This window comes from Tilletiaria anomala (assembly GCF_000711695.1).
Source record: "Tilletiaria anomala UBC 951 chromosome Unknown K437scaffold_29, whole genome shotgun sequence".
Classification (NCBI taxonomy): Eukaryota; Fungi; Basidiomycota; class Exobasidiomycetes; order Georgefischeriales; family Tilletiariaceae; genus Tilletiaria; species Tilletiaria anomala.
The window spans coordinates 62399-88718 of NW_013546993.1; the positions used below are offsets into that span (position 1 = coordinate 62399).

At 54.6% G+C, this 26320-nt stretch overlaps 9 protein-coding genes across 9 annotated transcripts; 5 read left to right on the forward strand and 4 right to left on the reverse strand.

The window, feature by feature from the left end:
* Positions 1–1443: 1443 nt before the first annotated feature.
* K437DRAFT_267827 (uncharacterized protein) lies at positions 1444–7679 on the forward strand (the record flags this gene model as incomplete). The annotated part of the gene is made up of 4 exons (XM_013388420.1): positions 1444–5119; positions 5184–5301; positions 5368–6049; positions 6120–7679. 4 exons carry the CDS (start codon positions 1444–1446, stop codon positions 7677–7679), a joined length of 6036 nt encoding a protein of 2011 aa, XP_013243874.1.
* A 244-nt stretch (positions 7680–7923) lies between these two features.
* On the forward strand, positions 7924–9902 carry K437DRAFT_273641 (uncharacterized protein). Its single transcript, XM_013388421.1, has 4 exons — positions 7924–8364; positions 8435–8626; positions 8709–9257; positions 9330–9902. Exons 1-4 carry the CDS (start codon positions 8065–8067, stop codon positions 9777–9779), a joined length of 1491 nt encoding a protein of 496 aa, XP_013243875.1. The 5' UTR covers positions 7924–8064; the 3' UTR covers positions 9780–9902.
* On the reverse strand, positions 9810–12175 carry K437DRAFT_255815 (alpha/beta-hydrolase). Its single transcript, XM_013388422.1, has 3 exons — positions 11492–12175; positions 11059–11428; positions 9810–10992 (listed from the first exon to the last, which is right to left on the reverse strand). Exons 1-3 carry the CDS (start codon positions 11892–11894, stop codon positions 9891–9893), a joined length of 1875 nt encoding a protein of 624 aa, XP_013243876.1. The 5' UTR covers positions 11895–12175; the 3' UTR covers positions 9810–9890.
* Positions 12176–14773: 2598 nt separating this feature from the next.
* K437DRAFT_255819 (uncharacterized protein) lies at positions 14774–15604 on the forward strand. Its single transcript, XM_013388423.1, has one exon. The coding sequence runs from the start codon at positions 14917–14919 to the stop codon at positions 15418–15420; it is 504 nt and encodes a 167-aa protein (XP_013243877.1). The 5' UTR covers positions 14774–14916; the 3' UTR covers positions 15421–15604.
* Positions 15605–16436: 832 nt separating this feature from the next.
* Positions 16437–17558, forward strand: K437DRAFT_93763 (uncharacterized protein). Its single transcript, XM_013388424.1, has one exon. It carries the CDS (start codon positions 16648–16650, stop codon positions 17365–17367), a length of 720 nt encoding a protein of 239 aa, XP_013243878.1. The 5' UTR covers positions 16437–16647; the 3' UTR covers positions 17368–17558.
* K437DRAFT_262427 (chorismate mutase) lies at positions 17405–18579 on the reverse strand (the record flags this gene model as incomplete). The annotated part of the gene is made up of 3 exons (XM_013388425.1): positions 17405–17506; positions 17593–18235; positions 18320–18579. 3 exons carry the CDS (start codon positions 18577–18579, stop codon positions 17405–17407), a joined length of 1005 nt encoding a protein of 334 aa, XP_013243879.1.
* A 717-nt stretch (positions 18580–19296) lies between these two features.
* Positions 19297–21434, forward strand: K437DRAFT_93470 (uncharacterized protein). Its single transcript, XM_013388426.1, has 3 exons — positions 19297–20622; positions 20708–21063; positions 21148–21434. Exons 1-3 carry the CDS (start codon positions 19380–19382, stop codon positions 21226–21228), a joined length of 1680 nt encoding a protein of 559 aa, XP_013243880.1. The 5' UTR covers positions 19297–19379; the 3' UTR covers positions 21229–21434.
* Positions 21286–22746, reverse strand: K437DRAFT_245985 (vacuolar ATP synthase subunit D). Its single transcript, XM_013388427.1, has 6 exons — positions 22344–22746; positions 22229–22255; positions 22104–22154; positions 21922–22025; positions 21747–21845; positions 21286–21644 (listed from the first exon to the last, which is right to left on the reverse strand). Exons 1-6 carry the CDS (start codon positions 22624–22626, stop codon positions 21426–21428), a joined length of 783 nt encoding a protein of 260 aa, XP_013243881.1. The 5' UTR covers positions 22627–22746; the 3' UTR covers positions 21286–21425.
* A 241-nt stretch (positions 22747–22987) lies between these two features.
* Positions 22988–26205, reverse strand: K437DRAFT_255823 (uncharacterized protein). The gene is made up of 5 exons (XM_013388428.1): positions 25584–26205; positions 24634–25500; positions 23886–24543; positions 23433–23809; positions 22988–23337 (listed from the first exon to the last, which is right to left on the reverse strand). The coding sequence occupies exons 1-5, from the start codon at positions 25932–25934 to the stop codon at positions 23101–23103; spliced, it is 2490 nt and encodes an 829-aa protein (XP_013243882.1). The 5' UTR covers positions 25935–26205; the 3' UTR covers positions 22988–23100.
* Between the last annotated feature and the right edge of the window lie 115 nt (positions 26206–26320).

Genomic DNA, 26320 nt, shown 5'->3' on the forward strand with positions numbered 1-26320 from the left:
TGGGGCGGTTCTGCTCTGCCAACAGGGCCGTGAGGTTCTGATCCGGGGCAATGGAAGAGAATTGGCACTTTCCGCTATTATTTCCGTGTCTTTGTTGATGTGTATACGCGTTCATGGTGGGTCGTGGCCCGTAGCGTATGATGCTCAGTAGGCAGCCTTCGAGGGGTTTGGTAGGGCTTCTCACATAAAGGACTTGTAGGAGCGCGTGCTTTTCCATGGTCCTTGGGTCAAGCCCAGATTGTAATGGAGGAGTCACCGTGGGAACTTTTCATATCTGTACGGTGAAAATGCAAGCGAACCAGTCAGATATGCGTATTTTCATTGTGGATGAAATAAAAGCGCTTTAATTCACGGTAGCGATGCACTGAGGCGCGATGGGTATACTATCGAATGATTCAGCAGCTCAAAGAGCTCATCTAATTTCAACTTCGCACTCTCCTCGTCACCCCTCCATGGAGTTAGTGTGTAATCTTCGAGCAGGGAAGACGGAAATAAATCATTTCTTGAACGTCGGGCGGCAGGTAGGCAGAGACTTTGGCAGAGAAACAGTAAGCGAATCGCCATAGCAGGGTCAGCTTGCACGGTGGTGCTGCGAGGTAGGAGGTCAGCTCGTCAAATAACGTTGGTGAGGAGATGCTACTACCGCTTCGAGAAATCTAGCCCTCTCTTGCTTGAATTTGACGGTGGAAAAGCCAACTGGAACACTCGTGAAGGCGAAGCAGTACCTTCCTATTTCAAGCTAGACATCTATAGCTGTAAGACCAGGACTAAGACCAGGACCAGGAGTTGAGGACGGCAATGAGGTCCATACCGTCTTACCTTGTTATTCGATGTACCTACCCCGTCCAGCAACGCACTTTGTCATCATGTCGCGAAGTTGGCGTGGAGAACTGAGTCAGTGTGAGGTTCATTAGAACCACTCAGTTGTCCTGTGAATGCACCGAATAAGAGGCTCAAAGGCCGATCGTTTGCGCCGGAACTCGGTCTTCCAGGGAATCCCCTCTTGGAGTTAGAGCGAGAATAGAATTAGAGTCAATAATGGATGTCCAAAGTCTGTCAAAATCTGGGTGAACTAAGAGAAATCCCGGGGCTTCTAACACATTCGCTACACTCTATGTATAGACTGTGACCCATTCCGCGTCTTTTGGGGACCATGGTTCCCGAATCCCGTGACTCGGCGCTGAGCGCGGCGTTAGTCCGCGCCACGCCTCGCGCGCGTTCTGCCGGCCACCCCCTCGGAACCAGAACTCTGGTTTGACTTGTGCTGGGCTGTCATTCCTCAGATGACAATGCTCACCTGTGCTTGCTACGAGGCTTCCTTGGCAAGGACAAGCACAATCTGGCTAGCGAGCTTGCGTGCACCTTGCGTTGAGGCAGCGCTTCGTTGATCCCAGGGCGTTGACCAGGGGCTGACAGGTTCTAGGCTAGCACACGAAGGCTGACATGTCCCAATTACCGTCACTGTCCCCGCCGTCGCCTACCCGTAGATCTCCATCAGCAGCAAAATCAGCAGCAGCAACACGCTCTTCACCACGTCGCCGGCCAGATCATCTCGCAGCCCTCGTTACGTATACTCCCACGACTCTCCATCACACCATTGCCGGTGCAGCGCACACGTCTCTGTACAGCAGCGCAGACGACTTTCACTCGCTCATCCAGCCTTCGCCTTCGGCAAGCTCCGCCGGCAGGAACATTGTCTACGCCAGTCCGCCCCTAAACGCGAGCACCGCAGTGACACCGAGAACTGGGAACGTCCAGGGCGGTGGCCAAGCATCCAGCAGTCCTCCTGCATCTGGAGGCACACGTACGCAGTTCGGCAGCATATTAGAGCTGGACGCCGAGACAGAAACGGAAGACACGAGCATTGACGGAGAAGGTGATTTGCACGTGCTCGGACACCAGCGCTTCGTCACAGCAGGCACAGGTACAATAGGCACTTTGTCCAAAGAGAGTGTTGAGCTCCCTGCATTGGACAGCAGTAGCGCAAGTGACAGTTTAGACGGTATCTTCGACCGCTTCTCGACGGCCAAAAGCGTCCTACCTGGTCTCTTTTTTGAAGGTAGTGGTTTTCTCGGCGACGTCTCGGAACCAGTTGGTAGTGGAGCAGGCAGTGCCGGAGCGGGGACGGGTGCTGTAGGAATCGGTGCAGCCGCCAGCTCTGGTGGTGGAGCGTTCAAGCGCTTGCCAATTCCAAGCAGGAGCAGACCTGGTACGGGAAGTACGTCGGCGACGTTCACTTCAGCTCCCGGCGACTTCTCGTCAGGCAGCTCAGAAGCCGTCTCGCCATTCAGCAGCGCAGTCTGGCTTCCCGAGGGAAACTGTCTCAGTTCAGCGGACGGTGAGAGCCTGGAGAGTGTTCAAGCTGTCCCTCAAATGAGAAGCAGCTTTAGTAGGAATTCCGAAGCGGTGAGCACGCTCCGCAGAAGCAGCGACTCTGCCACCACGCCTGGACCTTCGAGTACCACGGCTGCTGCTTCGGCGCAAGATCTTCAGTCCAAAATGCAAGCGACGGCGATAGCCCCTTGCAGAGGCGAAAATAGCACTGGGTATGACATGATGCCATACGCCGCATCCTCCTCCAAGGCTGCGTCCAAGCTATCAAACAAGCAGGGCACCACGTCAGATGCACCATACTCTTCTTCCTATCGATATGTGACTCCTCCAGATGAAGATGACCCTCTGACGGATGCGTTGGACGCTTCGGATTTGGGGCGAACACCCAGGATGCTGAACAACCTCAGTGCATCTTCCTTTTTTGAACATTCCTCTTCATCCGGCTCCTCTTCAGGCGGCACACACGCCCGCGAACGCGATCATCGCTCGGGCGCGACGGCGGTCAGCAATAGGGACAGCCTCGATCCAAATCGCTATGCGCGCGCGGTCGGCACGGCATCTAGTCCGGACCTCAAGACGCTCGTGCACAAGAAGGCTCTTGAAGCGGTGGCGCAGGGAAGAATGAGCGGGGAGATGGCGCGCGGGATCCTGGGAGACGCAGTTTTGCGAGACGCAGTCGCTGCTAGCGCGAGTAGCGGAACAAGTACCGGTGTAAATGGAAGATCTGCAATGCTTGAGGATCCGGGCACGGCCACGAGTTTCGAGCTCTCTCCCGGTACCAGCGAGTACTCGACAAATCCACCAAGCGATCTGATCGAACAGCAAGGGCTGGCATCGCAGTCGCCCAAGGTACCGCTGAAAGATCTTAACACTCCGCCTGTGCTACGCCCCAGGAGAAAGACTGCCGGCTCTAGTTCTAGAGAAGGCATCATTCCCCACAGCATCAGTAGCAGCAGCTCGGCAGGTGGCGCCGCCGGCTCTGGCAGCCTGAACGTGCGTGTGCCGGGAGCCGCGAGATCGAGCAGCAATCTCCCACTTGCATGGAGCGCAGGTACTACTGGGCGCAATTACATTGCGCCTGATGCGTCGATTGCGCTAAACGAAGGCGGCAGCACTGCCACGAATTCCTGGTCACAAGACAATTCTTCGACGCCTGGAATAGGCATAAACAAGCTTGCCATCTCGACTAGCACAAGCGGGAGCCTGTCTCTCGCAGACGAAATCGATATGGGTAGTCCAAAACTGGACGAGAAGGGCGCAGGTGGTGGTCTGTTCAAAGGCCGAATGAAGAAAACCAGTGGCTTCCTTCGCTCCCTCCGGCCTTCTGCGCGCGCCAAAGGCCAGGAGCCTGCTACCCTTATGAGCATATCCAATGCATCAGGGACCGACCTGTTGGATCCGCCCACTCCGAGCCGCAGATCTTTCAACGGCCAAACCAGCGCTTTCGAAGCTGGTTATGCAGCAGAGGAATTTGAGGGCGCAACTAATGTGCCTGTCCCCTCCATTCCGAGCAAGTACGCGAGAGAAACCAATGCTGCAACCCCTGGGCGGACGTCATCCAGCTCGAGTGCAACTGCAGCTCCTTCTCCCACCGGCAAGACTTCCAGGAGGGATAAAGGCCTGGCACCGGCCCCACCTCCGCCCGCAGCGCCACCTGAAGCTCGGCGCCCGAGTGCCATCAGCCTCCCATCGCAGGCTCATCAAGCGCTCGGACCTGCCCCAGGACGGCCGCCCCGCGCATCGGTTCCTGCATCTTCTGCACCAGCGTCGGCGTCGGCGTTGGCATTCGCATCTGCTTCCAGCAATACTTCGGCTTCCGATGCAGCAAGGCGATCATCACCAGCACTTCTGGCGAGCAGGCCATCGCAGCCAAGCTCATCGGTCGTGTCCGATGCGACCAGCAGCGCTGCCGTATCCGGCTCCCCTGGAAGCTGGGATCCACGACGAAAGACGTCGACTGCAGCAGGAGGTTCAGACGGAACTGGGCAGGAGCTGCGAACTGCGCTGAAAGCTTGGGAGTCAGAGATGGAGAATACTCTCCGCGGATCGGCCCAGGATCTGGAAAAGAAGATAGACCTGAGTCCTCGCGCACAGTGGAGTCCTAGTCCACAGCTGCCAGAGATTGACGCGCTCGAGAAGAGGAGGAGCAAATCTGGAAGTTTCATGGACGGGGCGAAATGGGAGCAGTCTGCTGCTGTCGCCGCTGCGGAGCCACGCACTGCTGAAGGAGATGAGGAGAGTCCGAGCACACCTATGCCAGGTGTGCGAGTTGAGGAAGCGACGCCCCTGGCCGTTCGCCGCCCGGGTTCTGCTTCGAGGAACGCGAAACGCTCTCGGTCCCTCGCATCAACATCAGACTCAGAGGCAGCTGCCGCAGGTCTCGGCATTTTGGGCACGGCTGTCAAGCACGAAGAGCCCAAAAGTACCATGTTCAGGTCGGCCTCTGCTGGTCCTGACGCTCCTCGCAATTCATTGCGCAACATTCATCCTGCGTCTGCTTCTGGAGGTCGCGTCGTCTCGGACTCAGTTGCGGCGACGAGGGGCCACGCATCATCAGATGCGCCATCGCGCAAGCACACTGCATCCCCCGCAAGCAGCGACGTGCACTCTTACGCGCCGGAGCAGTCGATTCGTGTGATTCCGCGACGCGATAGTGTTGCAACGACCGAAGGCAACGACGCTCCTTCCATCCACTCGGCAACGATGCACAAGCCGCTGCCTGTGCCTGGCGATATGCCCAGCATTCAGCGACAGCCCAGCCCTGGTCTGTCAGATGTAACAAGAGGTGAGTTCTGTTCCTTACTCTCCCAGGTATCCCCATGGTCTCTGACGCTATCTAAATTCTACAGATGAGGTCGCTGCTTCAGAACGAATGCTACAGCGAGCTCAGGACATGGCGGGCAGAGCGTGGAAGGAGGATAAGGAGTTCATGCCGAAAGACAAGATCGCAGAATGGCTCGGTGGCCCGTAAGTAGACAGGCTCATCATTGAGAAAGCATTCTGTCAGGTGCTGATGGAAATGCTGTTCTGCAGGGGGGTGATCAATAAGCTGGCTCGCACAGCTTACTTCCAAAACTTCACTTACGAGGGCTTGCGGGTGGATGTGGCATTCAGGCGACTCTGTGACAGGCTTTATCTCAAAGCAGAAACGCAACAGGTGGACCGTATTCTCGAGGCGTTTAGTCAACGTTTCTGGACCTGCAACCCTGGATCCATCTATGGCAGTGCAGACACTGTACACAGCATTGTTTTTTCACTCCTTTTGCTCAATACAGATCTGCACGTCGCTGACATCACAGATCGCATGACGCGCGGACAGTTCATCAGGAACACCATGTCGGCTGTCGATCCCACTCACGGAGCTGATGTCGGCAGCCTCGGAGGCGCCGATGACTCGCAGAGCACCTTTAGCGAGAATATTGGAGAGTCAAGCGCCACACTATCGCTCGGACGAAAACCGACATTGCGCGGCAACTCGGCGACCTTGTCCCCTTCCGGAGGCTCCATGTTGTCTCTCGGTCACGAGAGCTCAAGCTACTCTATGACAAACCAGTCATCGCCGAATCTGATGTCTCAGCCTTCTCGCAAAGCTTCGGGCAATACCCTTGGCGCGCCTCCGTCCGCCAATCGGGCTCGGAGCGTCACAAATGGCTCTTTGGACTCAACTCGTGGGCATAGCAAAGCTTGGGAGGTTGAGATGGAGTCTTTGCTGAAAGTGGGTCTGAGACTTTGCTGCCCCGGTCTTCATTCGATGATTCTGATCACATATGTCCTTCGCTATTCAGGACATTTATGCTGCCGTGAAGAGCGATCAGATTCGTCTCCCGGAAATCGATGCCGGGAAAGGCACCCTATCACCTCCTGCTGTGGGACGTCGAGCACGCGGCATGGCCTCTCCAGGCTCGGACCGCATCTCCATGCTGAAGAGAGGCAGCATTCGTGGCATTCAAGGATTACTCGGAGCCAGCAGTTCGACTTTCAACAGCGAGGGAACGATTAGTCCCGGTTCTAGCACCAATACAGGCGCTTCACTCGGTGTCGACAGCTGGGCCTTCGGTTCCACTACTTCGTTTGCCAACTCGAGCGGTACCAATGGCCAACAGCCAAATGCAGCTCTAGGCTTTGCCAGCACGCTTACCCAGACTATCATTAAAGAATCTCAGGACGAGTACACCCACGTACTCGCGGGCTTGGAGCATGACGACTTGACTGACGAAGAGCTGGCCCTCTTCGGTCCTCCATGGGCTAAGGAAGGTGTCCTGCCGCGTAAGCACTACTGGGAAGCGTCGCAAAAGCGAGCCAAGGACAAAAATTGGCTGGAGACGTTCGTGGTCGTGCAAAAGGGCATGCTAAGCATGTTCCGCTTTGGTGATACTTCGTCCGTGCGGGGTAGCGGGCCCAAGGCTGGTACAGCTGTCGGTGGAGGAAACTGGCTGACCAACGCAACCTCCCTTGGAACCATTAACCTGGCGCATACATTGGCGAATGTCTTGCCTCCACCTGGATATAATCGCAATCGGCCGCACGTCTTTGCTTTGACCTTGCCAGGTGGGGCAGTCTACTTCTTTCAGGCTGGCCACGAAGAATTGGTGCATGAATGGGTCAGCACCTGCAACTACTGGGCTGCGAGACAGAGCAAGGAGCCCCTTGCGGGAGGCGTTTCAAACATGGAGTACGGCTGGAACAAGGTGCTGCCATCCAACGCCCAGTCAGACGAAGAAGAACAGTTGGACAATCGCTCGATCCTTTCGGGACCTGACGCGAACAACCTGGGTGCTTCGATATACAACTCGTCGGACAAAGACAAAACATCAACGGACAACCGCAGTGTTCGAAGCGGTCGTTCTGGTAAATCAAAAGGGGGTGGCAGCATTTACATGCCGTGGCAAGAATCAAGCGCCTTTGGATCTCTGACAGCCAGGACGGGTGCTGGTAGCATCTTCAACTCGAGTGCCAGCGTACGGTCCCCCTCGCTTGCCGGTACTGGCTCGGGAGGTATACATGCGAATGAACGAATCTACATCAATGATTGGAAGAACCCTCAGCTACCTTCAGTCCCAAGCAACTTGAAAGAGGATGAGCAATTGGAGCGCGTCGTCAAGCACGTTGCTCACATTGAATCCGAGCTGACAGCACACAACGAGCTGCGCCAGCCAATGCTGCAACTGTACTCGCCACGAGGCGCCAACTATGGCAAAGCGCTGGCAAACTGGGAACGGAAGAGCAATCATTTGTTGCAAGAGCTGGTCAAGTACCAGTGCTACGCTGAAAGCTTGAGAAACGCGGTGCGTCTGCGGGCGGAGAAGCGATCACAGAAGCTGTTGGAACGAGCAGACATCTCGTAGATCATTATTCAGTACCGGATACCCTGCATTGTGCATTTAAGTCTAATAACTTGCATGCCGTTTGATAGTATTTCCACGGCTCGATAACGAGGCTACCTGGATTACGAGGTATCACGCTGGTAATTTGGTAATCAGCATCCCTCATCTTGGTAACCACATAATTCTACAAAATAGTGTGCGTGAGAGTCAAGGGGGAACCGACCATCACTTGGATGCAAACATTACATTACGCCCTCTGACTTCACATACGACTTGCAGCCCGGAGCCCAGCTCAAAGTCAGACTCCCATCCCTCTTAATCCCTATTCGAAGGTAAAGGGGGCTTTCATACATGGCAGCACCCACCTTCGGCTAGTTCCAGCAGAAATAATGGAACTGCGCATGGGATGTGGAAGGTCAAACGAACAACGCTGGATCACTTCTGGCAGCAGGTATACCGACCGAAATTCATCCTGATCGTCCTGATCGCATTGCTGGGCTGGACTTCACTTCAAAGAGCATCGCAAATTCGGGAAACGTCCAGCCCAACCCCAACAAAGGCGTTAACTCCCGGGTCCTTCATTCGCCCGCCTGACTTGTCCCTTGATGCGTGGCTTCACCCGTACGTGTTACCTCCAATACTTCAGTTGCATTTGTTGTGGGCGGTTAGGCTGCTGGGCATGATCACTGAAGACCATGTCGAAGCGGTGAGTTGGAGCAGATGTCTACTTTTTGTGTGAGAGAGCAAGAGCTCAATGTGACATGCTTACCTTGCAGGTATCGTTGCAATCGGAGACGGTGCCGAAACGTGTCCTGATTCTCAATGTGGTTAGCTGCGTCGTTGGCTTAAGCTCAATAGCTTGCTTCTTTTCAGCCTTGGCCTTTCGTGACATTCTGGAGTCATTCTGCGTCACGCCGACAAAGTTTGAGACCCCTCTGCTAAATTTGAGAGCTATCGTCTTCGTCGAGGTGAGGCGTCTCATCATCATTACAGCTTCGAGAATGGTCCGTCTGAGCTCTTTGCTAACGCGTTGATTGCTCTGGACTTCAGTGCGTCTCAACCGTGCTCGGTCTGCAAGCCTTGTGGGAAAAGCTCGACTTTGTCATCCCATCGCACGTGCGCCTCCCATCCCCCTCGCACGCGCCCTCCCTTGCAGAGGCACTAGGCATACCTCGTTCGGTGTCTGACTTTCTCGCTGGCCAAGTTTTAGTCGCGCCAGAACTTGCAGGCTCGCCCAGCCATCATATGGATGAGCGGCCTACTGCAGGTGTGCAGCACGGGGGTTTCCCCCACACCCCTGCGCCTGACCTTATCCTTCAACCTGTGTCGGGCACGCAGGCTGCAGCTGAGGGCACCACTGCTGGGGCCCCGCTGACGATTAATGGACCAGAGCTTGCATTACAACCCCAGCAGCAGTGGTCTGTAGCACTGGGAAATTCATTGCATTTCCAATCGCCATATCAGGCAGACCCGCAGAGGCCAGGCAAAGCACCCAATAGGAGAGGTCTACACGTCATGGTGGAGACAGGTTGGCTAGTGGAGGCTGTATCAGCACTTGCCAACCATCTGTTTGCGGCGATCCAATATGTCATTGTAATCGTGAGTGAGGATACAAAGAAAGTGCATGCTGCACACCCAAGTATCGAGGCTGATTGAGACATCACTTGATAGATCTCGCTGCCAAGCTTGTCGCCCACCTCACTGCCGCCGCTTCTGGCGCTCCTCGCCCTGCGAAGCGAGCTCGCGGAGTGCACGATAACTTGGACGACCGCACGTAGCTCGATCGAATGCCTCGATTTCGTCAATCACCGCTGGGCTGGTCAACGGGCCTCACAACAACTCCCAGACGACCAATACCCGCAGACTTGCCCCATCTGCTTTGAGCAAGTGTTGTGTCCAAATGCAAGTCTTGCAAATGTTTCCAACGAAGTGCGCAAAGAAGAGCAAAGGACACGCAACAAAGGAGCTTGTAGGCTCGACTGTGGTCACGAGCTACATCCAGTTTGTCTCGTCTCGTGGTTGGGCAAGCAAGCCTTCTGCCCAGTATGCCACGTTGCGCTGTCAACAACGCCTCCGGGAGCGCACCTGCGCACTGAAGCACCCTCCTCTCCGGGACCTTAGGTTCTCTTCCATGTCTCGCCTTGTATGTGACTCATAATAAGTTGCCGAATCGTCTGTTTCATTGTAGCATACATATCAGGATTCTCAGAGCGTCATGCGTTCGAGCTTCGCTTACCGCAACGGCTTGATGGTCTCTAGCTTACCCGGCAATTGATCTTCAAGCATTTTCGAGAACACTTTGGTCATTTCTTGCGACAAGTTGTCGTACTTTTGTTCGCGCTCAGAGAGTACGTAGATTGGCACTTCATCATTTTGGGTTGGCCAGAAGTTGTCAGCAATCGTGCAAAGCTCGTGGTTCTTTGGGAGAGTGCCATTGACAAAGTAGGCAGCATAGTGGCTAAGAGTGCAGGGCGACGCGCTAGAAAAGGAGCAATGGCCGGGGGAGTCTTGCAGTAAGATACGGCTTGAATTGCCCATCAATTTGTGGATCTCTTCTCCAGAAGCACGAGGGGTGATGGGATCTGCCGTGTTAGACACAATGAGCATCGGAAAGTCGAGCGTGTTGTTCCAAGGGCCAGTAAAGCGCTCAGGCGTACGTCCGATTGCAGGGTGGAATTGACAGCCACCGTCAGGCTCGATTGGGAAGACATTCGCCGCAAAGCGTCGACTCGTCTGTTTGAGATTGCGCAGCAAGCCATCCAGTAAGTCCTCGGCCGCTGGGGGCTTTCCCGGGGGCTGATCGCCACATACAACCGCAGCTCGGGACATGTCCGTCTGCACGAGGTCGCTGCGTGGCGAGAACGGACCATGAAGAATGGAGTACAGCTTGACACCATTGCCTTCCATTGCATCTGCGAAGGCGTGAGCAATGCGCTGCCAAGAGTGAGGTGCGTTCGTTGAAAAATATAGCACTGTCCGCGCCATGGCTGAAGTGAGAACACCTGGACGAATCGCATCCGGAACCGCTACTGGCTCATAGTAAAGCTTGTCCAAAAAGGCATCCAAACGGTGTGCAATGGCGCTAGGCGCTTCTCCCTTGTACTTTGCCAAACGGCAGGCAAGAGGCCCGACGCGAGAACAGTCGTTCGTGAACCAATTAAACGCTTTGTCTGTGTCGACCATCCAATTTGACAGCCAGGTATGACTTTGGTCGTTGGCCCATGATGGTGCGCTGGCAACGCCATCGATAACGACTTTACCAAGTCGATGAGTTGGCAGCATGTTGACCAGGTATGCACCAAGGATCGTCCCATATGACCCTCCAATATAGTTGCTAACCGTGGCAAGCAGAGGAGGGGCATAAGGAAATAATTTTCTCTCGCTTCGTATGCTCACTCACATCTTTCCTTGCGGACCGTCGAGTACCTTGCCCATGTAATCAATGTCTCGGACAACTGTTGCGGTGTTCATGTAGAGCAATTCATCGCCCATCACCATTTTGCACCGAGTGTATTCTGCTTGCTGCAACGCAGTCAGCTCTTTGATTTGTCTTAAGAGATCGTCTTGGCCCGACTTGGACCAAGGATTTGGTGGCAGGGAGTTTCCATTTTCCAGCAATGTCGCTTTTTTGAACACTTCGAATTGCTGTGCATCGCCGAAACAGTTGACGATAGGGCGTGTCTTTCCGATACCACGCGGGTCAAATCCGATCAAGTCGTATTTGCCTTCGAAGAGCCTGTCCAACAGCGGACCGAAACCATAGACAAATTCTGCAGGTCTTGTTACGAGCAGTGAGCACGTGAATAGAGAAAACGCGGCTGCAGAGAACTCACCCATTCCCGAGCCACCGGGGCCACCTGGATTCAAGAAAATGGACCCAAGCCTCTCGGTAGCACTAGCAGGAAGCTTGGCAACGGCGATAAATGCACGACCAGCCGATGCATTGAAGTAATCTTTTGGCACCGAAATGGCTCCACACATGAAGCCTGGTTGGTTTTGGCAAGGTTCCCATGAACCAGAGTTGTGCGACTCCGGACGGGTCGAGCTGAAAGAGGTTGCGAGCTTTTGTTGCATGTTGAAGAGGCTCGAGAAATAGTCACCGTTCCATATTGCAAAGAGCCCGCCGGCAACCAGAAACACGAGCAAACCTTTGACCAAGGCCGAGGTTTTGGAGCGGATGGATGGTTGCTCTTGGTCGAGTAGCCCTGCTTTCTCCCATCGTTGTTTCTCCTCCATTGTCATCCTTCTGGAGCGGGTGAATACGCGCACAAAGATTGTACTGGCTGCTTGTAGGTGCACAAACCAACATAGACGGCTCCTACTTTGGTCATATAAGTACCAAGTGTGCACAAGAGTACCACCATGATTAAGTTGCAGCTGTAGTCCAAGGGTTGGAAATGTGGAATGCTGATCAAAGCAGGTGAGGCGCAGGATCTGTGAAAGTGGTGATGAGAAAGCTAGAGACTCTCCGAACCGCAGGGTTTCGGTCCGATTTCCCTGGGTTGCTATGGCAAATCACTGCAAAATGATGGTGGGCCGCCTGATGTGCACATCGTGAACCTCAAGCTTCAAAGATGATCTCAACTATCCAGCGCGTCCGCTGATGTCTCAAGCGTTTATCGAGCACATCGAGAGCCAACAGAATTCGCTCGTGTTTTCTCGAATACAATGAAAGATGCTGTCAAGATGAGATGCATGCTACCACACATCTAAACGTAATTAGGAAAGCAACTGCAACGGCGCAAGTGATGCCGAGAGCCGCGAAAACAAAGTACGCCTAGACGTGATACCGGACCTCAGGCAAGAAGTACCAAGGCCGCTCCAGCAAGAATTCCGACGGCGACGGTGATCCCGACATGTACCCGGGCCATTGACTTCATTCCTCTCTGTAGAACCGCCTTGTTGGCTGTACCTAGGCCGGTGCTGGTAGCGGCAAGGCTGCCCAAACTGCTCGTCATAATAGCCGAAACGTTGGTCGCCGACGCGTAGCGCGGGAATGTCACGGTCGTACCGATTGGTGTGGCTGACGTAGCTGCAAAGCAGGCCTCTCGGAACAAAGGCTGAAGGAGTCCGAGCTGGTCTGGGCAGTTGCCTTGTACACACTCGCTAGAAGAGTCGGCAACTGATTGCCTGGATATGAATCACGTTTGATTGTGGTAGCAACAAAGGGCTTGATCTTTCAAAATATCGGACACAAGACTCACTTTGAGCAGAAACAGATAGGATCGGCAATGCCATTGCATTGCGCGTCAAGCGCAGCATTGTTAACACATGCATTCAAGCATGCACCACCTTGCGTGGCAAATGGAGTGGCGGAATTGGTGGGAGTGTTCTTTAGGGGAGGCTCTATTTCAGCCGGACTGGTGCTGGAACTTGGGCTCTGGTTGGAGCCCTCAGCCGCCGTCCCCAATGGAAGCACAGAGCTCGATGTCTCGCTCGACACTTGCCCTACGGTCGTGCTCTGGGCTATGCTCACTAGTGGTAGAACGGACAGGGAAGTAAGAGCAGAAGTGGCCGCAGCAGAATCGGTGACTGTCGCTACGGCGGTCGGTATGAGTATACTGACGACCTGCCGCGCGAGCAAATGATCATCCGAGCCCGGGCCGGAGCCAGGAGCGACTGCAACAATGGCACTAGGCTGCGAGATCCATAATAGCAAGACGAGAATCGCGGCCGTGGTCGCTAGAGTCATCCTGCGCAGCATTATTATAACGCTTCCTGCTGCGCGACTGTTGCCTGAGGTTAGAGGAATAGTTGTTGCCCGGGTGTTGGTGGCTTGGGAGAATGGTCAGAGAGGCAACGAGTGGTGGGGCTTCGAAAAAGAATAGGGCCTTATAAAGTGCCAATCAGCTAGAGGGAGCATCAAATTCCAAGTAACGAGACTATCACCCCAACAAATCTGCAAGAAGGGGCCATATCACCCTTCGCGCAACGTCAGGCTCACGGAACCAATGGTCCGTCCCTGCTTGTCAGGGCATTGATGGGTATGCTATAGATAAAGAGAAGGTATATTAGTCACCGCCCAGCGGTAATAGCTTGAATAAAAAGACTCATCAGGACATGATCGCGAACGAGTGGGTTCAGCTGAGCTGAGCCGTTTGGAGAACATTAACAACGTATTCCAATGTGGACAGCGAACAAGTGTTCATAATTTGTCACCCGCTTCGGCCCAGCTTGATTGCCATTGCCATTCGCGATATTCACCATCGTGAATGAGTGAAAGAGCAGAAATGAGGCAAAGCACATAAGGAAAGCTTAGGAGCTCTTGAAAGCGCTCGCTTATCTCCTGATACGTGAGTACGTGAAGGCAAGGCATTGACGCTTCATGTTGCCACCTTTGTCACCGCTCGTTCACCGGGGTCACAGTTCGCAAACTTAACCTTTTCAATCTTGACCAACGCAGCAGCAAGGGACGGAGAAACATTAGTCCCAATATGATGGGCCAGAACCTGGTCTCCGTCTCGACGTTGTGGCTCACGATATCATTCCATGTTGACTTCAAGTGAGCTGCACCAATTCACTCCCCGGATTATTTCTTTTTGCGGAGTCAAAACTCTTCCAAGGAAAAAGAAATAAATACCACGGGTCCCAATTCGGCTGTCATGCAGGTGTTGCGATTCTCTCTTGGCTACATCGTCGGCACCCACGGTGTTGCAACCCGTTGCTGGTTCAGCTATGGTGACGGCCTCATTGGTGTCGTGTCTTTTGTTTAGCTTGCTCTACGAGTTCCAGTGTCTTTCGTACGACGTTCTACGCGTTGAGAACGAGCTCGAGTTGTGCAACACTCGCTGTAGCAATTTTTTGAACCCCCAAGGACTGTCCTCGAGCACACTCGCAGGGTATAAAGGAGAGCACCCCACACTGCCTTCAGCCATGCATCCCCCCAGTCTCAACAAGCAGCCTGATCACACCTGCCAGCAATCCCATTGCGGTTCTAGACTAGTTGCTGGTCCTCCTCCACAACAACGCGGGAGCTGATTGGCGCGATGGCGAAATACAATTTTGCTTGCGCTTTATATCAACATTGTTCGAACGTGGGTCCCGCTGCGCAGCATGGCTATCCCCGTCCTTACCCTCAGAAAGGAGATGTCCATATACCCTACGGTACTCTTCCATCAATTTCGGGGATGCGAAATACAAACGGCATTCACACGCCGCATTCTGCATCTTACCAAGAATGTCCCGTTCCAGGGCCTCGCAGCCAGTCTCAGCTTCAGGAAGGCATTAAATCGCCTTCCGCTCAAGACTCTCGCGAGCAATGGGGCTCTCCTTTCGCGGAGAACCCCCAGGGGGCACCAAGGCCGAGAGACGTAACCATTTCCTCACTCCCAAAGATCAACTTCGAGCTTCGCATTCGCCAGCGCTTTGCACCCTCTCCAGGCAAGTCTTTGATAAACCGGCGCCTTCCTTCGCTCGTCAAGCCCCAACTAGGCGCAGTCCCATAAATTTCCTACCCATGGCGTTACGCGCCTCAGGCAAACACGTAGCCGATAGATTCGAGCTGCTCTATCCAGGCGTATTTCTCGCCCATCTCGACGTCTCGCTGGCGGACTGGGCGCGCTTTCTCGAAAATTTGAGTGTCGCAGGGCGCTTAAATGCACTGCAGAGAGTTGTCAACAACGTCGTCCCCATCACCATGCACATGGGCGCCACCGGGTTCCTCATCACCCGTGCCATCGAAGGTGAGATGAAAACAAGAAAGGTGCGTGCGATGATGGAGGCCTTGGAAATTTGGATGGTGCAGTTTTTTGCAGCAAGATGACTGGATGTGTGAGAATCACTTGACCTCCCAACTGCCGTCAACATTATCTTGACAAATGCTTCAAATTCTCTCGACTGGAACAGCTATCTTGAAGAAAAGGGTTCTCGGCTGACGTCTCGCGCACCGGGTGGTCCAATCCCACCCCGACATTCGAGACTCTGTCCGATCGCAAGGATGGTCGCAAGGAAAACCGACAGAAGAAAAAGCAGGACGCGAAGCCGAGGCTTGTCATTGCACCATTAGTCGGCGACCCCATGCGCATGTACTGATTGCTGCCACTTGTAGATAAATGGCTGTTGGCGTATATTTCCCAGAGCAGAATCAAACGATGCCAACAACGTTTCACGGGTCCCAGATCTTGGATCGGTACGTGGCTAGTTACATTGGGCAAACGGTTGATTATGCATTGATCTCCACAGATACCCCAATTTATTTATAGGTGGGTAGGACACACGGTCTGAGGCCTTGGCTCCTCTTCCCGGAATTTCCGGTGATTTCATTCCGCCGGGGGTAAACAAAGCTTGCTTCACAATCCACATCTCCCATCATTAGCTTGTGCTACAACCATCCTTGGGCGAGGCTCGAGCAATTGCGGCCTGGGTCACGGGCTCGTAGCTATATATAAAATCACTGGACAATTTCTCGAAAGATGGAAATTCTTTCGGAATCCAATTGTCAACAGTCACCTCATCCTATCGATCATATTCCATGGAAAGTCAACACCACACCATCGCCGTTCCTGGTACCTGTCGGCATGGCGATTCTGCAACACAGCCTCTCATTGAGGCTTTCACAAAGTTGCTAGTCGCTTGATGTTGTGACACAGCATCTGTTGCTGCTGGTTACGATGCTGTGACCATCTCAACGTTGCAGTATTTCAGTTCCCTAACGCCTAGCGAGCCTTGTCCCCTTAAGTCGTCCCTCGCAAGCAACACGACCCTAAGTGGAATGCCAAATGGATTATGAACCATGGAAACAGTAGTGTCAGCTGTGGTGTCGCTAGCATACAATGATTGTACAGCGCACCCAGGACGCTCATTACACATGAGCCAGAGGGGAATCAAACGTCTCATAAAAGACCACCGCATCTGTCGCATCGGACTACACACTACCTGACTTTTCCCCTCTTGAGCTATCAGACAGTGTACACAAGATCCGATTGAGCCAACTTCAAGCAAACTCGCAAGACAGTAACGAAGTTTAATCTACACACACACACAAGGCATAATGTCTTCTAAACCCTGCAACCCAACAACAAGCCACGTGGCGCCCTTCCTCTCTGCCGAGACGGAGCGCGTCAGCGCATTGCCGCAGGTGGAGAAGGAGCACACACCCCAGGACGACCTGCCGCCGCCGTATACAGCTATCGCGACGACATCCACCAGTGCAGCTGCAGCTGCCCAACCGGGCGTAGTAACATCAGAGAGCGGCTTTGACTGTCGAGCAAAGCAGTTTATGACAGCGAGAGCATCAATCGCAGAACACAGATTGCAGCTGCAGCAACTCCGGAAAAGGTTGACTCAGACCATCAAGCAACTGCAGAATGAGTACGTCGCAAACGTCAAGAGCATAAAAGCGGAGGGTGTCCTGCCGGCTGCTCCTGCTCCTTCCACTTCTTGGGGTGGATGCACAGTGCGAAGCGGCAGGGGTTGCACTGGGAGGCGACATCACGGCCGAGAAAGCGTGCAAGAAACGCTACATGCGTCAGTCCGCGCCGCTACAGCGAACCTGCAACAACACGTCCAGGCGCAGACGCGCGGCTTCCACGACATGGTGAAGGTGCTCAAGTCGGACGACGCGCTTGGGCGCCACAAGAGGAAGGAGCTCAGGCAAGAAGGCAAGAGTGAGGCAAAGCAGGCGAAGCGGGAGACTAGAGGACTGAGGAGGGCCGCGAAGCAAGATTGGGACCTCGCCGCGCACATGGAAAACCCTTCTTTCAAGGGTTGAGAGAGAAGTTGGGAATTGTGTTTATGAATTGTAATCACTACTTCAGCTCCTGCGCAACGTCTTCCCAACTTTTGCCGTCTGCCAGAGCTCGTACTTGCGATTCAGACAGGCCTTCAAGCCGCTTTTCAAGGTAGTCCACCTGTACATGGGAGTGCGACATGTGATGTTTAGCTCAGGTACATCGCGTTGGAAGCTGTGACCTGCAGCGCTTGTACAGCAACTCACCTCTACAGTCTTGGTGAGCGGTATTACGAAGCCCTTATACAGCTGTACGACCTCGTCTACCTCGATCTTCCTTCTCTTCTCCCTCTCCTTCTCCTGCTGTTCCCTGGCCATGCCAGAATTGCGCGCCTGGAACGCAGCGTCAAAATCGCCCCCATACACTTGCGCTTTCTCCGCCAGGCGCACGAGCAGCGCAGCCTCGACGGCCGGCTTGGTGATCAGCGCCAGTAGCTTGTCTCGCGCCACCGTCTTCTGCTCCGCTGTCACGCTCGGCGAGGTTGACGACGCAGTGATGATATGTGGCACAAAGTCGGACGGTGCTGAGCGGAATTTCGACTCGGACACGAACATTCCGAAGTGAATTCGCCGCGAGAGCGCGGATAAAATCTCGACATCGCGCACTGCCGCACTGCCATATTGCCCGTCATCGCTCTCATCATCACTCTCTGCATCTTCTGCACCCCCTTCCACCTTATGCCGGCTACAGATGGCGGGGACGATGTTTTCGACGTAAAATGAGTAAATCTTGCTGTTGACATTGATGCCATGATTATTGTTCGATGGCCACAATAGGGGTGGGTACTCCACTGCAGGGAGGATAGGAGACGGGAGCAGTTCGACAGGTGTGAAGGGGTACTCGTCGGGTCTGCATATTGTGTCCACTCAACATCAGTATGAGCGACGTCGCGACACGAAAGGAAAGGTAAGTCAGGAAATGTTGTGTACTCACGCTTCCCATCTGCGCACTTTCGCGTGCGCACTCTCGCTTTCTTTCAAGAACCATTCTGTCCAGCTACCTTCCCACCCTTCCTTCTTAGTTAGCTCTGGAAAAGCTCCGGGAAGGTACATGCATCTGTTCAGTTTGAACTGCGCTCGCTCGATCAGTTGAAATACGATCGTGTCCTCCAGGCGCTGCAAAACAGAGCGAATATGGCTGAGCGAGAGCAGTGACGCTGCCGGCGATGATGTCAAGTTGAGCGTGTGTGGCATGCCGGACGAAGAGGGAAAGTGGAATGCTGGAGGTGTTGAAGTTCCGGATGTCGGGCGCGCACGTGGAAGGTTGGCTCCGCTGGAGGCACCCGTGGATGCGCGGATGCTCATAAGCTCTGGCGTGCGCTGCGAGCAGGTGTGGAAATGGGGTTGTTCAAGCCCGGAAGGAAGCGACAGCGAAGTCAAGAAAAACGAAAGCCGGTGGCAGGAGGGGAGATTCAACGTCCAGGTGAGGTGCTCGTCCGTGTTGCTTAGAGCATGAGTACAGTTTCCTGTGCAGAGGAGGGGCAAGCTGTTATTCCCAGCGGAGCAGGGATGAGCGATGGAAGGACAGAAGCTGGAATCACAGAATGGCCAGTGCGCGTTCCATCCATGGAGATGTGGAGATGTGGGTGCAGGAGAGTTGCACCGAATAGTACCAGCAGCAAAAGCTGCCCAGTTCACATTCAAAAGTTATCGTACCGAAGTACCGACGGGTTTCTGGGACAATTAACGCCTCGTCCGCCAGGCAACAAAACTCTCGTTCGAGTCATTCAACCGGCAATATGTCAAAGACCACAGTATCTTCCGTGTTGCATCCCACTACTCGCTTTAGTTGCAGGATCAGTACAACTTGTACCTCCGATAAAATGAAAAAGGCTTAAACGGCTGTGTAGTCCTCTCTTGCATCTGCGCTTGTAGCTCCCCGAATCCTACCACACCCCGCAGCCAACGCAACTTTCAGTGGTCCCTGACAGACGTCACGGTTGGAAGGCTCAAGCTACAGAGAGGGGCAATTTCGTCTGGTTTTGCTGGCCAAGATGACGGCCACCTCAACGAGTAATATGACTGAGGCGCAGCAGCAGGATCTGCCACAGATGGAGTCAGATATGTCCTCGCCACTGCCAGCTGCGGAGGTGCGAACGAACCAGGAGGATCCATACCAATTCAAAGATACATCTGCATCCCCACCCACCTCCTCCTATGAGGAGCATCTTGCCGACATAACCGATAGTCGCCAGCGAAGAATCATCTCGTCAAACCAGCTGCTTAACGCGCTGCACAAGTTTGGCTTCGCGCTAACAGGGTACAGCGTAGAGAAGATCGGCATCACGCCGCTGCCTGAGCATGAACGCACACAGACCGCATGGTGGTCCGTCGGCACGTTGTGGTTCAGCGCCAACTTCAATGTGCTGTCCTTCAGTGCTGGTACGCTCGCACCTCAGCTCGGTCTAGGCATGTACGGCGCGCTCTTCACCATCCTCGGCTTTTGCTTCCTTTGCTCCATTCCACCGGCTTACATTACAACCTGGGGGCCCAAGCTCGGTCTGCGCCAGATGGTGCAAACACGGTACAGCTGGGGGTTTTTCCCCACGAGCCTTATCTGCCTGCTCAGTGGCGCAAGCATGATCGGTTACTGTATCCTCAACAGCATCCTCGGCGGCCAAACACTCAGCGCTGTCGCATCCTCCAACGCTTCGGGCACCTCCTCGCTCACACCGACAGTCGGCATCGTCGTTGTCGCTGTGGTCTCTCTGCTGCTCAGCTTCGCAGGCATCAAGTTTCTGCATTGGACCGAGCGCTGGGTCTGGCTTCCAACGCTGATTGCTTACATTACCTTGATCGGCGCCGCCGGAAGCGGACCGCAAGGCTTGCACCTCCCCGCAGGCCCAGACCCATCCACGCCGCGCGCTGTGCTGGCCATGGGTGCCGTAATCGCTGGCTTCCTGCTGTCCTACTCTCCACTTGTATCTGACGTCTCGCACTACCTCCATCCGAAAACCTCGAGCAGCAATCTCTTTCTCGCCACCTTCTGTGGATACTTTTTCTCCAGCACGCCCATCATTATGCTTGGCGCCGCATTTGCCATCTCGGCGCAGGATATACCGGAGTGGGAACAAGCGCTCGGGGCGTCGAACGGTGCACTCTTCAACCTCATCATGGCGGATGACCCCGACTACAGCACGGCACTACGTGGCTTTGGTAAATTCCTCACCGTCATTCTGGCGCTGAGCACCATTCCGAACATCACAAATACCTTCTACAGCTTTGGCTTAACATTCCGTGAGTCACTGCATCTGTGTTTAACTCCCGTGCAATCGGTAGAGTTTTTGTCCATGGCTGACCACGCCTGTTGCTACCCTTTCAGAAACCATGCTACCGTTCCTCGCCCCTTTCCCACGGTTCATCTGGCCGATCCTAGCAACAGCTATCGTCCTACCGTTAGGCATCGTAGGCGCATCACACTTCTATCAAACCCTGACCAATTTCACAGCCGTCCTGGGCTACTGGGCGGCGCTCTTCAATGCTGTCCTACTCGTTGAGCACCTGATACTCCGCCGTGCGCGATTCGAGAGCTACGACCGCACCGCTTGGAACGACCGGCGCCGCTTACCCATCGGCGCCGCTGCGCTGACGAGTGCTGTCTTGAGCCTGGGATTACTTGTGCCCAGTATCGACCAGGTCTGGTTCACGGGGCCTATTGCGGAGAGAAGCGGTGATTTGGTGAGCGAATGCGCATCTCAGTTCCTTGCAAAAAAGCACGAATTGAAGACTAATGTCTGGCCCCTCTCGCTCGTCACGCTTTAGGCTTTTGAATTAGGTTTCGTCACCTGTGCGGTGCTGTACGCGCCGCTGAGGCTACTCGAGAAGACATGGACCGGACGTTAGTTGATCGAACTAGTTACAACAGCACAGTGTCACACATAGAGCTCGCCATACCAAAACAGGGTCATTTGCCAGCAGCATATACATGTCGTCGTCAGTCATTGGAAAATTGGGTAGAATTACACTATGCTTCGTTCAAAAGCTCGAGGAAAGAATAGGAGCCAGACAAAAGTTGCCAGACCAGGACTGCCAAATTGGAGTCAGAAAATGACGTCCTCGTCTTTGCCAGCGGAGAGCATGTCTTTCCCCCCGCCAGCGCTCTCTGTTCCAGACGAAATGACCGGGTCATAATTGCCTGTACTCTCCTTCGCCTTGCGCTCCGCATCCTCCAGCTCGGCGCGCTGCTTCTTCTTTCCTTGCACTTTCTTCAGGCGGAAGAACTCCTCGCGGTCCATCTCGTCAAGCTCGGAAATAATGTACTGTCGTGCCGACCGGCAACAGCAGATGAGGCGGGAGTTTCAAAAGAGCCAGGGGGATCAGCGTATGCACACACGGCGTATGATCATCCTCAAGAAACTCACGGCAATGGTGTTCTCCAGCCTTGGAATGATGACGTGCTCAATAGCATTGACTCGTCGATTTGTCATCCGAATGACTTCGTCCAGAATTACGAACGCGGTCTTTATTCAAGGGAGTCGGCCATGTGAGCATATATGAGTATCATCGCAAGCGCGGCATCGGCTCTCGTCTCCTCACCTGCAGACTCGCAAGTTCAACAAGCATCGTCAAAGCTTTGCTGTATGTCTCGCGTGCTTTTTGAACTTGTTGTCCACCTCTTGACAGACCCGTAAGCGAGAATTCTGTGGATCCATGCAGCCGCAGCGCCATTGGCCGTCAGCTGATATACGCCAAACGTTCCTCCTCCCAAGGTATCTCACCCGCAGCCCCTCCTGATCCTGACTGCACCTCGAAAGCGGGAAGTAGAACACCTGCAATGTAATGCAGTTCAACTTCTGTCAGCTTGGTGTCGCACCAAAGCCCTTGATCTGGCCGCCTTCCTCACCTGAAACATTCTCCTGCTTTGCTTGTACTGCATGTTGAGAGCGGGAAAGATATGAATGAAAGGGTTAGGACAACATTATAAGGCCATCATACATTGCCAAGATCAAAGCACTAACCCTTGAAAGTAGCAGACTTGACGCTCTCCTGCACCGAGTATCCAATCTCGCCCGTGACGTACTGTACCTCAGCAAGGCTGAAGCTAGCAAGCTGCATGACTTTCCCCATCTTACGCTTCGCCTCATCGATCTTTCCCGTGATCGTTCTGAAACGTTTGGTCAGCGCATCAGCCTTCCGCTTTAGCAGCGAATGGCCCGTCTGTGCGCCTTTTAATCGACCCTTGGTCACGTTCAGGGTCATACGGGTTGGGAACACCGCCTCGCGCTGGCCGGAGGCGGACATGGTGGCTGCAATTATGCGCTGCTTGGGTTAACTAATAGATGCGTTGGCGAGTCGCTCTTTAACCTCACAGGGAAATCGTAGTGCTTAGGAGGGGATAGGGTAGGGTAGCCTTAATTGAAGTGGCTCTCCATCATGAAGGACATTAGGCGTGTTACAGTTGCTCTCCTGAGAGAGGTTCATGGCAAAGGCGTCGTCGTGCTTAGTTCCGCCAATTCAAACCCAGACTTAGCGTCTACGGTCTGCTATCAGTATGCCAGAGCTTTTAAGCATCCTGCGACTCGTACCACCTGCGCACAGTGCGCTCACTTCAATCCACCTCACAGTCGCACCTGCCCTTGCGCGCTGCTGGTTCCGATCACTCCTAAATCTTTCCTAAAATTGTGATAGAATACATGTCTTGTATTGCTTTATTTCGCAAAATGCAAGGTGGCGTCCATACTGATCCCTGCGGCACTCAAGTATAAAACGCCGGAGCTACCGCCTCCCCGGCTTCTTGGGACGCGAGAACGTCTTCAAGGCTTCCGCTTCGACTTTTGCTGCGGCAACAGGCACTGCATCCGAGGTGTCGACCTCGACAGCGCCATTTTCTATAGCATCAGCTGCGTTTATTCCAGCGAGGCCTTGCTCGATGTGGGTGAGCGGTGCCTGCATCGCCTTGACCTCTTCCGCCAGCCTCACGGACGTGAGCTCTGCCGGGTCCGAAACCTCGATCTGGAGATGGGGAATGGAAGAGGAAGAGCACAGAAAAAGACAGCACGTCAGGAGATGTCAAGCCTTGCAACAGTGAAAGTATGATATGAACGCACCTTCTTGCCCACATGCATACCCTCGATGTGTCTCACTGCCGCCAACAAAGGCAAGACGTTGCACGAGTAGAGCATCTTGGACCGTATCGGGCTCTGGCTGGGACAGCAATATATGTACAGCACAGTTGCTGGCTTGGCCGAGCTGGGCACACTGCCTGCTCCACTGCCGCCCGAGGAACGACGTTCGTAATTGTAGCGGTAGAACAAGAGTCTCGGTTCGGTGGAGGACAGCAACGAGCATAGGTCAGTGGCAGAGACGAAGCGCGGCGCTTGGTCCAGCTGCAGCACTTCGGCTTTGGTATCGATCGAGAGGACCACCGTGTTCCATTCGCTCGTGTCCAACAGGTGTGATGTAAGCCCACGGATGGCAAGTTCCACTGGCGCCGCACGGTGCAAGCCGAGCATGCGTGAGCCAAATGCAGACAACAAATGTGCTTGAGACACTCAACTTACCATCTTCATCAATTGTGCATCCAACGCCGAGCGAGATGGTGCTTCGAGGAGCAGCACTGCCCTCCGCCTTCTGCGCAAGCTTAATACTTTCCAGCTCACGCTCTGACTGTGTGAAATGGTCACTTGCGCCTTGTCCTACGCCGATGGAAGTTGTGCCGGCACCAGGACAGGCCCTGCTACCGCTGCTGTCCGCTCCCGCACCAACGTCATCGGCGCTGTGCTGTTCGGAAATTGTGGCTGACTGCGGCGCCAACACGCTCTCCTCTACTTCATGGTTCGCAGCAGCCTGACGACCGAGCAGCTCCGGGTCGTCCGACGAGGGCATGGACTCGCGGCGGGACATGGGCGGCGCCGCCTGGATTCCATGGTGGAGTGCGGATGCATCTGCAGTGGCAGAAGGAGTGGAGGAAACCGCGCCAGAGTCGTTTGCTCCATTTTGCGATACTGCAGGCGCCGACGCCTCGGTCGCCGATGTGACTGCCTCTGCGCTCGACGAAGAAGCAGCTACAGGCGCGGCAGAGTCAGCGACAGCATCGCTTGCGCTCTTGTCCGGTACAGCAGCAATGTGCGCAGCGGCCGATTCGGACGTGAGGGATGCGATGATATCGAGCGATTCAGGGCAGTGCGAGGCGTCTGAGATGGCTGACCGCAATTCGCACTAGATTGTCAAATGTCAGACACAAGGAGGAGCGAGCGTCAGCGGGGAGATCAAAGCGTTTCTACCGTGTACAGTATCGAAGAACCTCACATCCTCCACGCTCATTCGCGGCGTCGTGACGGCAAGCGAGCCTGGCTGAGGCGGGGGAAGCTGCGCAGGATCGAAGGTCTTCAAGGCGCCAGCGTACTCTGCGAGCAAGGTTGCGCCATAGGCATTCGATACGACTGATGTTTCGTACGGGATGCGATCGAGGGGCACCACTGTGGGGGATAGTGATGAAGTCGCTGTTGAATCGCTGGCGGATGCTGATTGTGAAGGATTTGACTCCGAAGCCGGTTTTGCCACCGATGGTCCCTCTGGAGCCACTGGGGAAGGTTCGATTGTCGATTCTGTTTTTTCTTCTATGGCATTCTCTTCCGTTTGCATTTCCAAAACTTCCTCAGCCTTAACGACAGGAGGCTCAGGAGCAGCTGCACTCGTCACGGCAGCAGGCGCATTGCTCGATCGCACCTGCTGCTTCTCCACCCCTTCATCTGCTACTGCAGGCGCCTCGCCAGGCACAGAAGACGGCCCAACAGCTCCCGCGTTTGCCCGCGCCGCCAAGCCCCCAGAAGTGAAGCGCGGAGCCGGCGCGCCAAATGGCATTCCTGAGGCTGCGCTCTTCCCTGCACTAGCTGCCATCCCTGCCTCCGCTGCCGCTTTCGTGCCGCCGCCGCTGGTGACAGCGCCAAAGTTGCGCCTAGCACCGCCTGTACCCGTTCCAGCAGCTTCGCTTGCGGCCTTCCCACGCGTCGAGAGCTGCGGGTTCTGGTAGTCATGCTTGCGGCTGTTGCGGAGTTTGGAAGGGAAGGAAAAGTCTTTAAGGCTGGAGCCGAAGAGCGTGTCAAGAAAGTTGCGCTCGTTCAGTGCGCTGAGCAGGGAGGTGCGCGTGGTTGCATATAGCATCTTTTCTTTGACCTGCAGAGGTTGTATTCGTCATGCGATAAATCTCAATGAGGGGTTCAGCAGAACGCGGGAATTTAATTGGCGGCATGGCGCACCTTGGCGCCATCAGGTTGATATGCGCAGCAGATCCACTCCCAGGTCCCAGCTGCAGCTCTGCTGTCGAGACGATATAGGACATAACCGCTGAGGTTCGTCTCTTCCGGCCCAGCGCCAAGCAACAACTCCTTAAGGCATTGCGTGAATGTTTCAGATGCCGAAACTGCGTCCGAGCCCGAAGGTGGTGCAGTCGGAAAGTCTCGGATGAGCGCCAGTGTCGGCCTCATAGCGCCTGCTGGCGTCGGCCGGACGAGCAGCGCACGCGTGGGAGGCGAGTCGGACTTCGAGGCGGTCAGGCTGTCGAACGTCGACACCAGGTCTGGCGCGACGGGCACGGTTGCAGAGGCCATGACGGGCGATGCTGGTAGTTATTCTTTGATTCTGTAGGTTTCAAAGAATCTGTGGGGCTGGCGAATCAAAGCCTATAAAGGATGGATGGCGCTGCTGAAGCGGCAGGGAATCAAGGGGCGAGAGTCCCAAGAAGCGGTTACGAAGAATGCGCGAAGGCGCGTTGTGTACCCATGCACGAAACTGACAGACGTTCTTTCAACAGCTCGTCAAGCTCGCCACGATGCCGACGTCAGGCTCAAGGTGCGGCGACAGCCAAGCGTCCATGCCCTGTGTTCGACCCCAATGGAACATGACATCGTCAAGGTGTTGATCTCGCTCCAACGGGAGGTGCTCCCATGCGGATCTCGATGAGATCAGGGCAGGGGCGGAACTGCCTACGAGACGG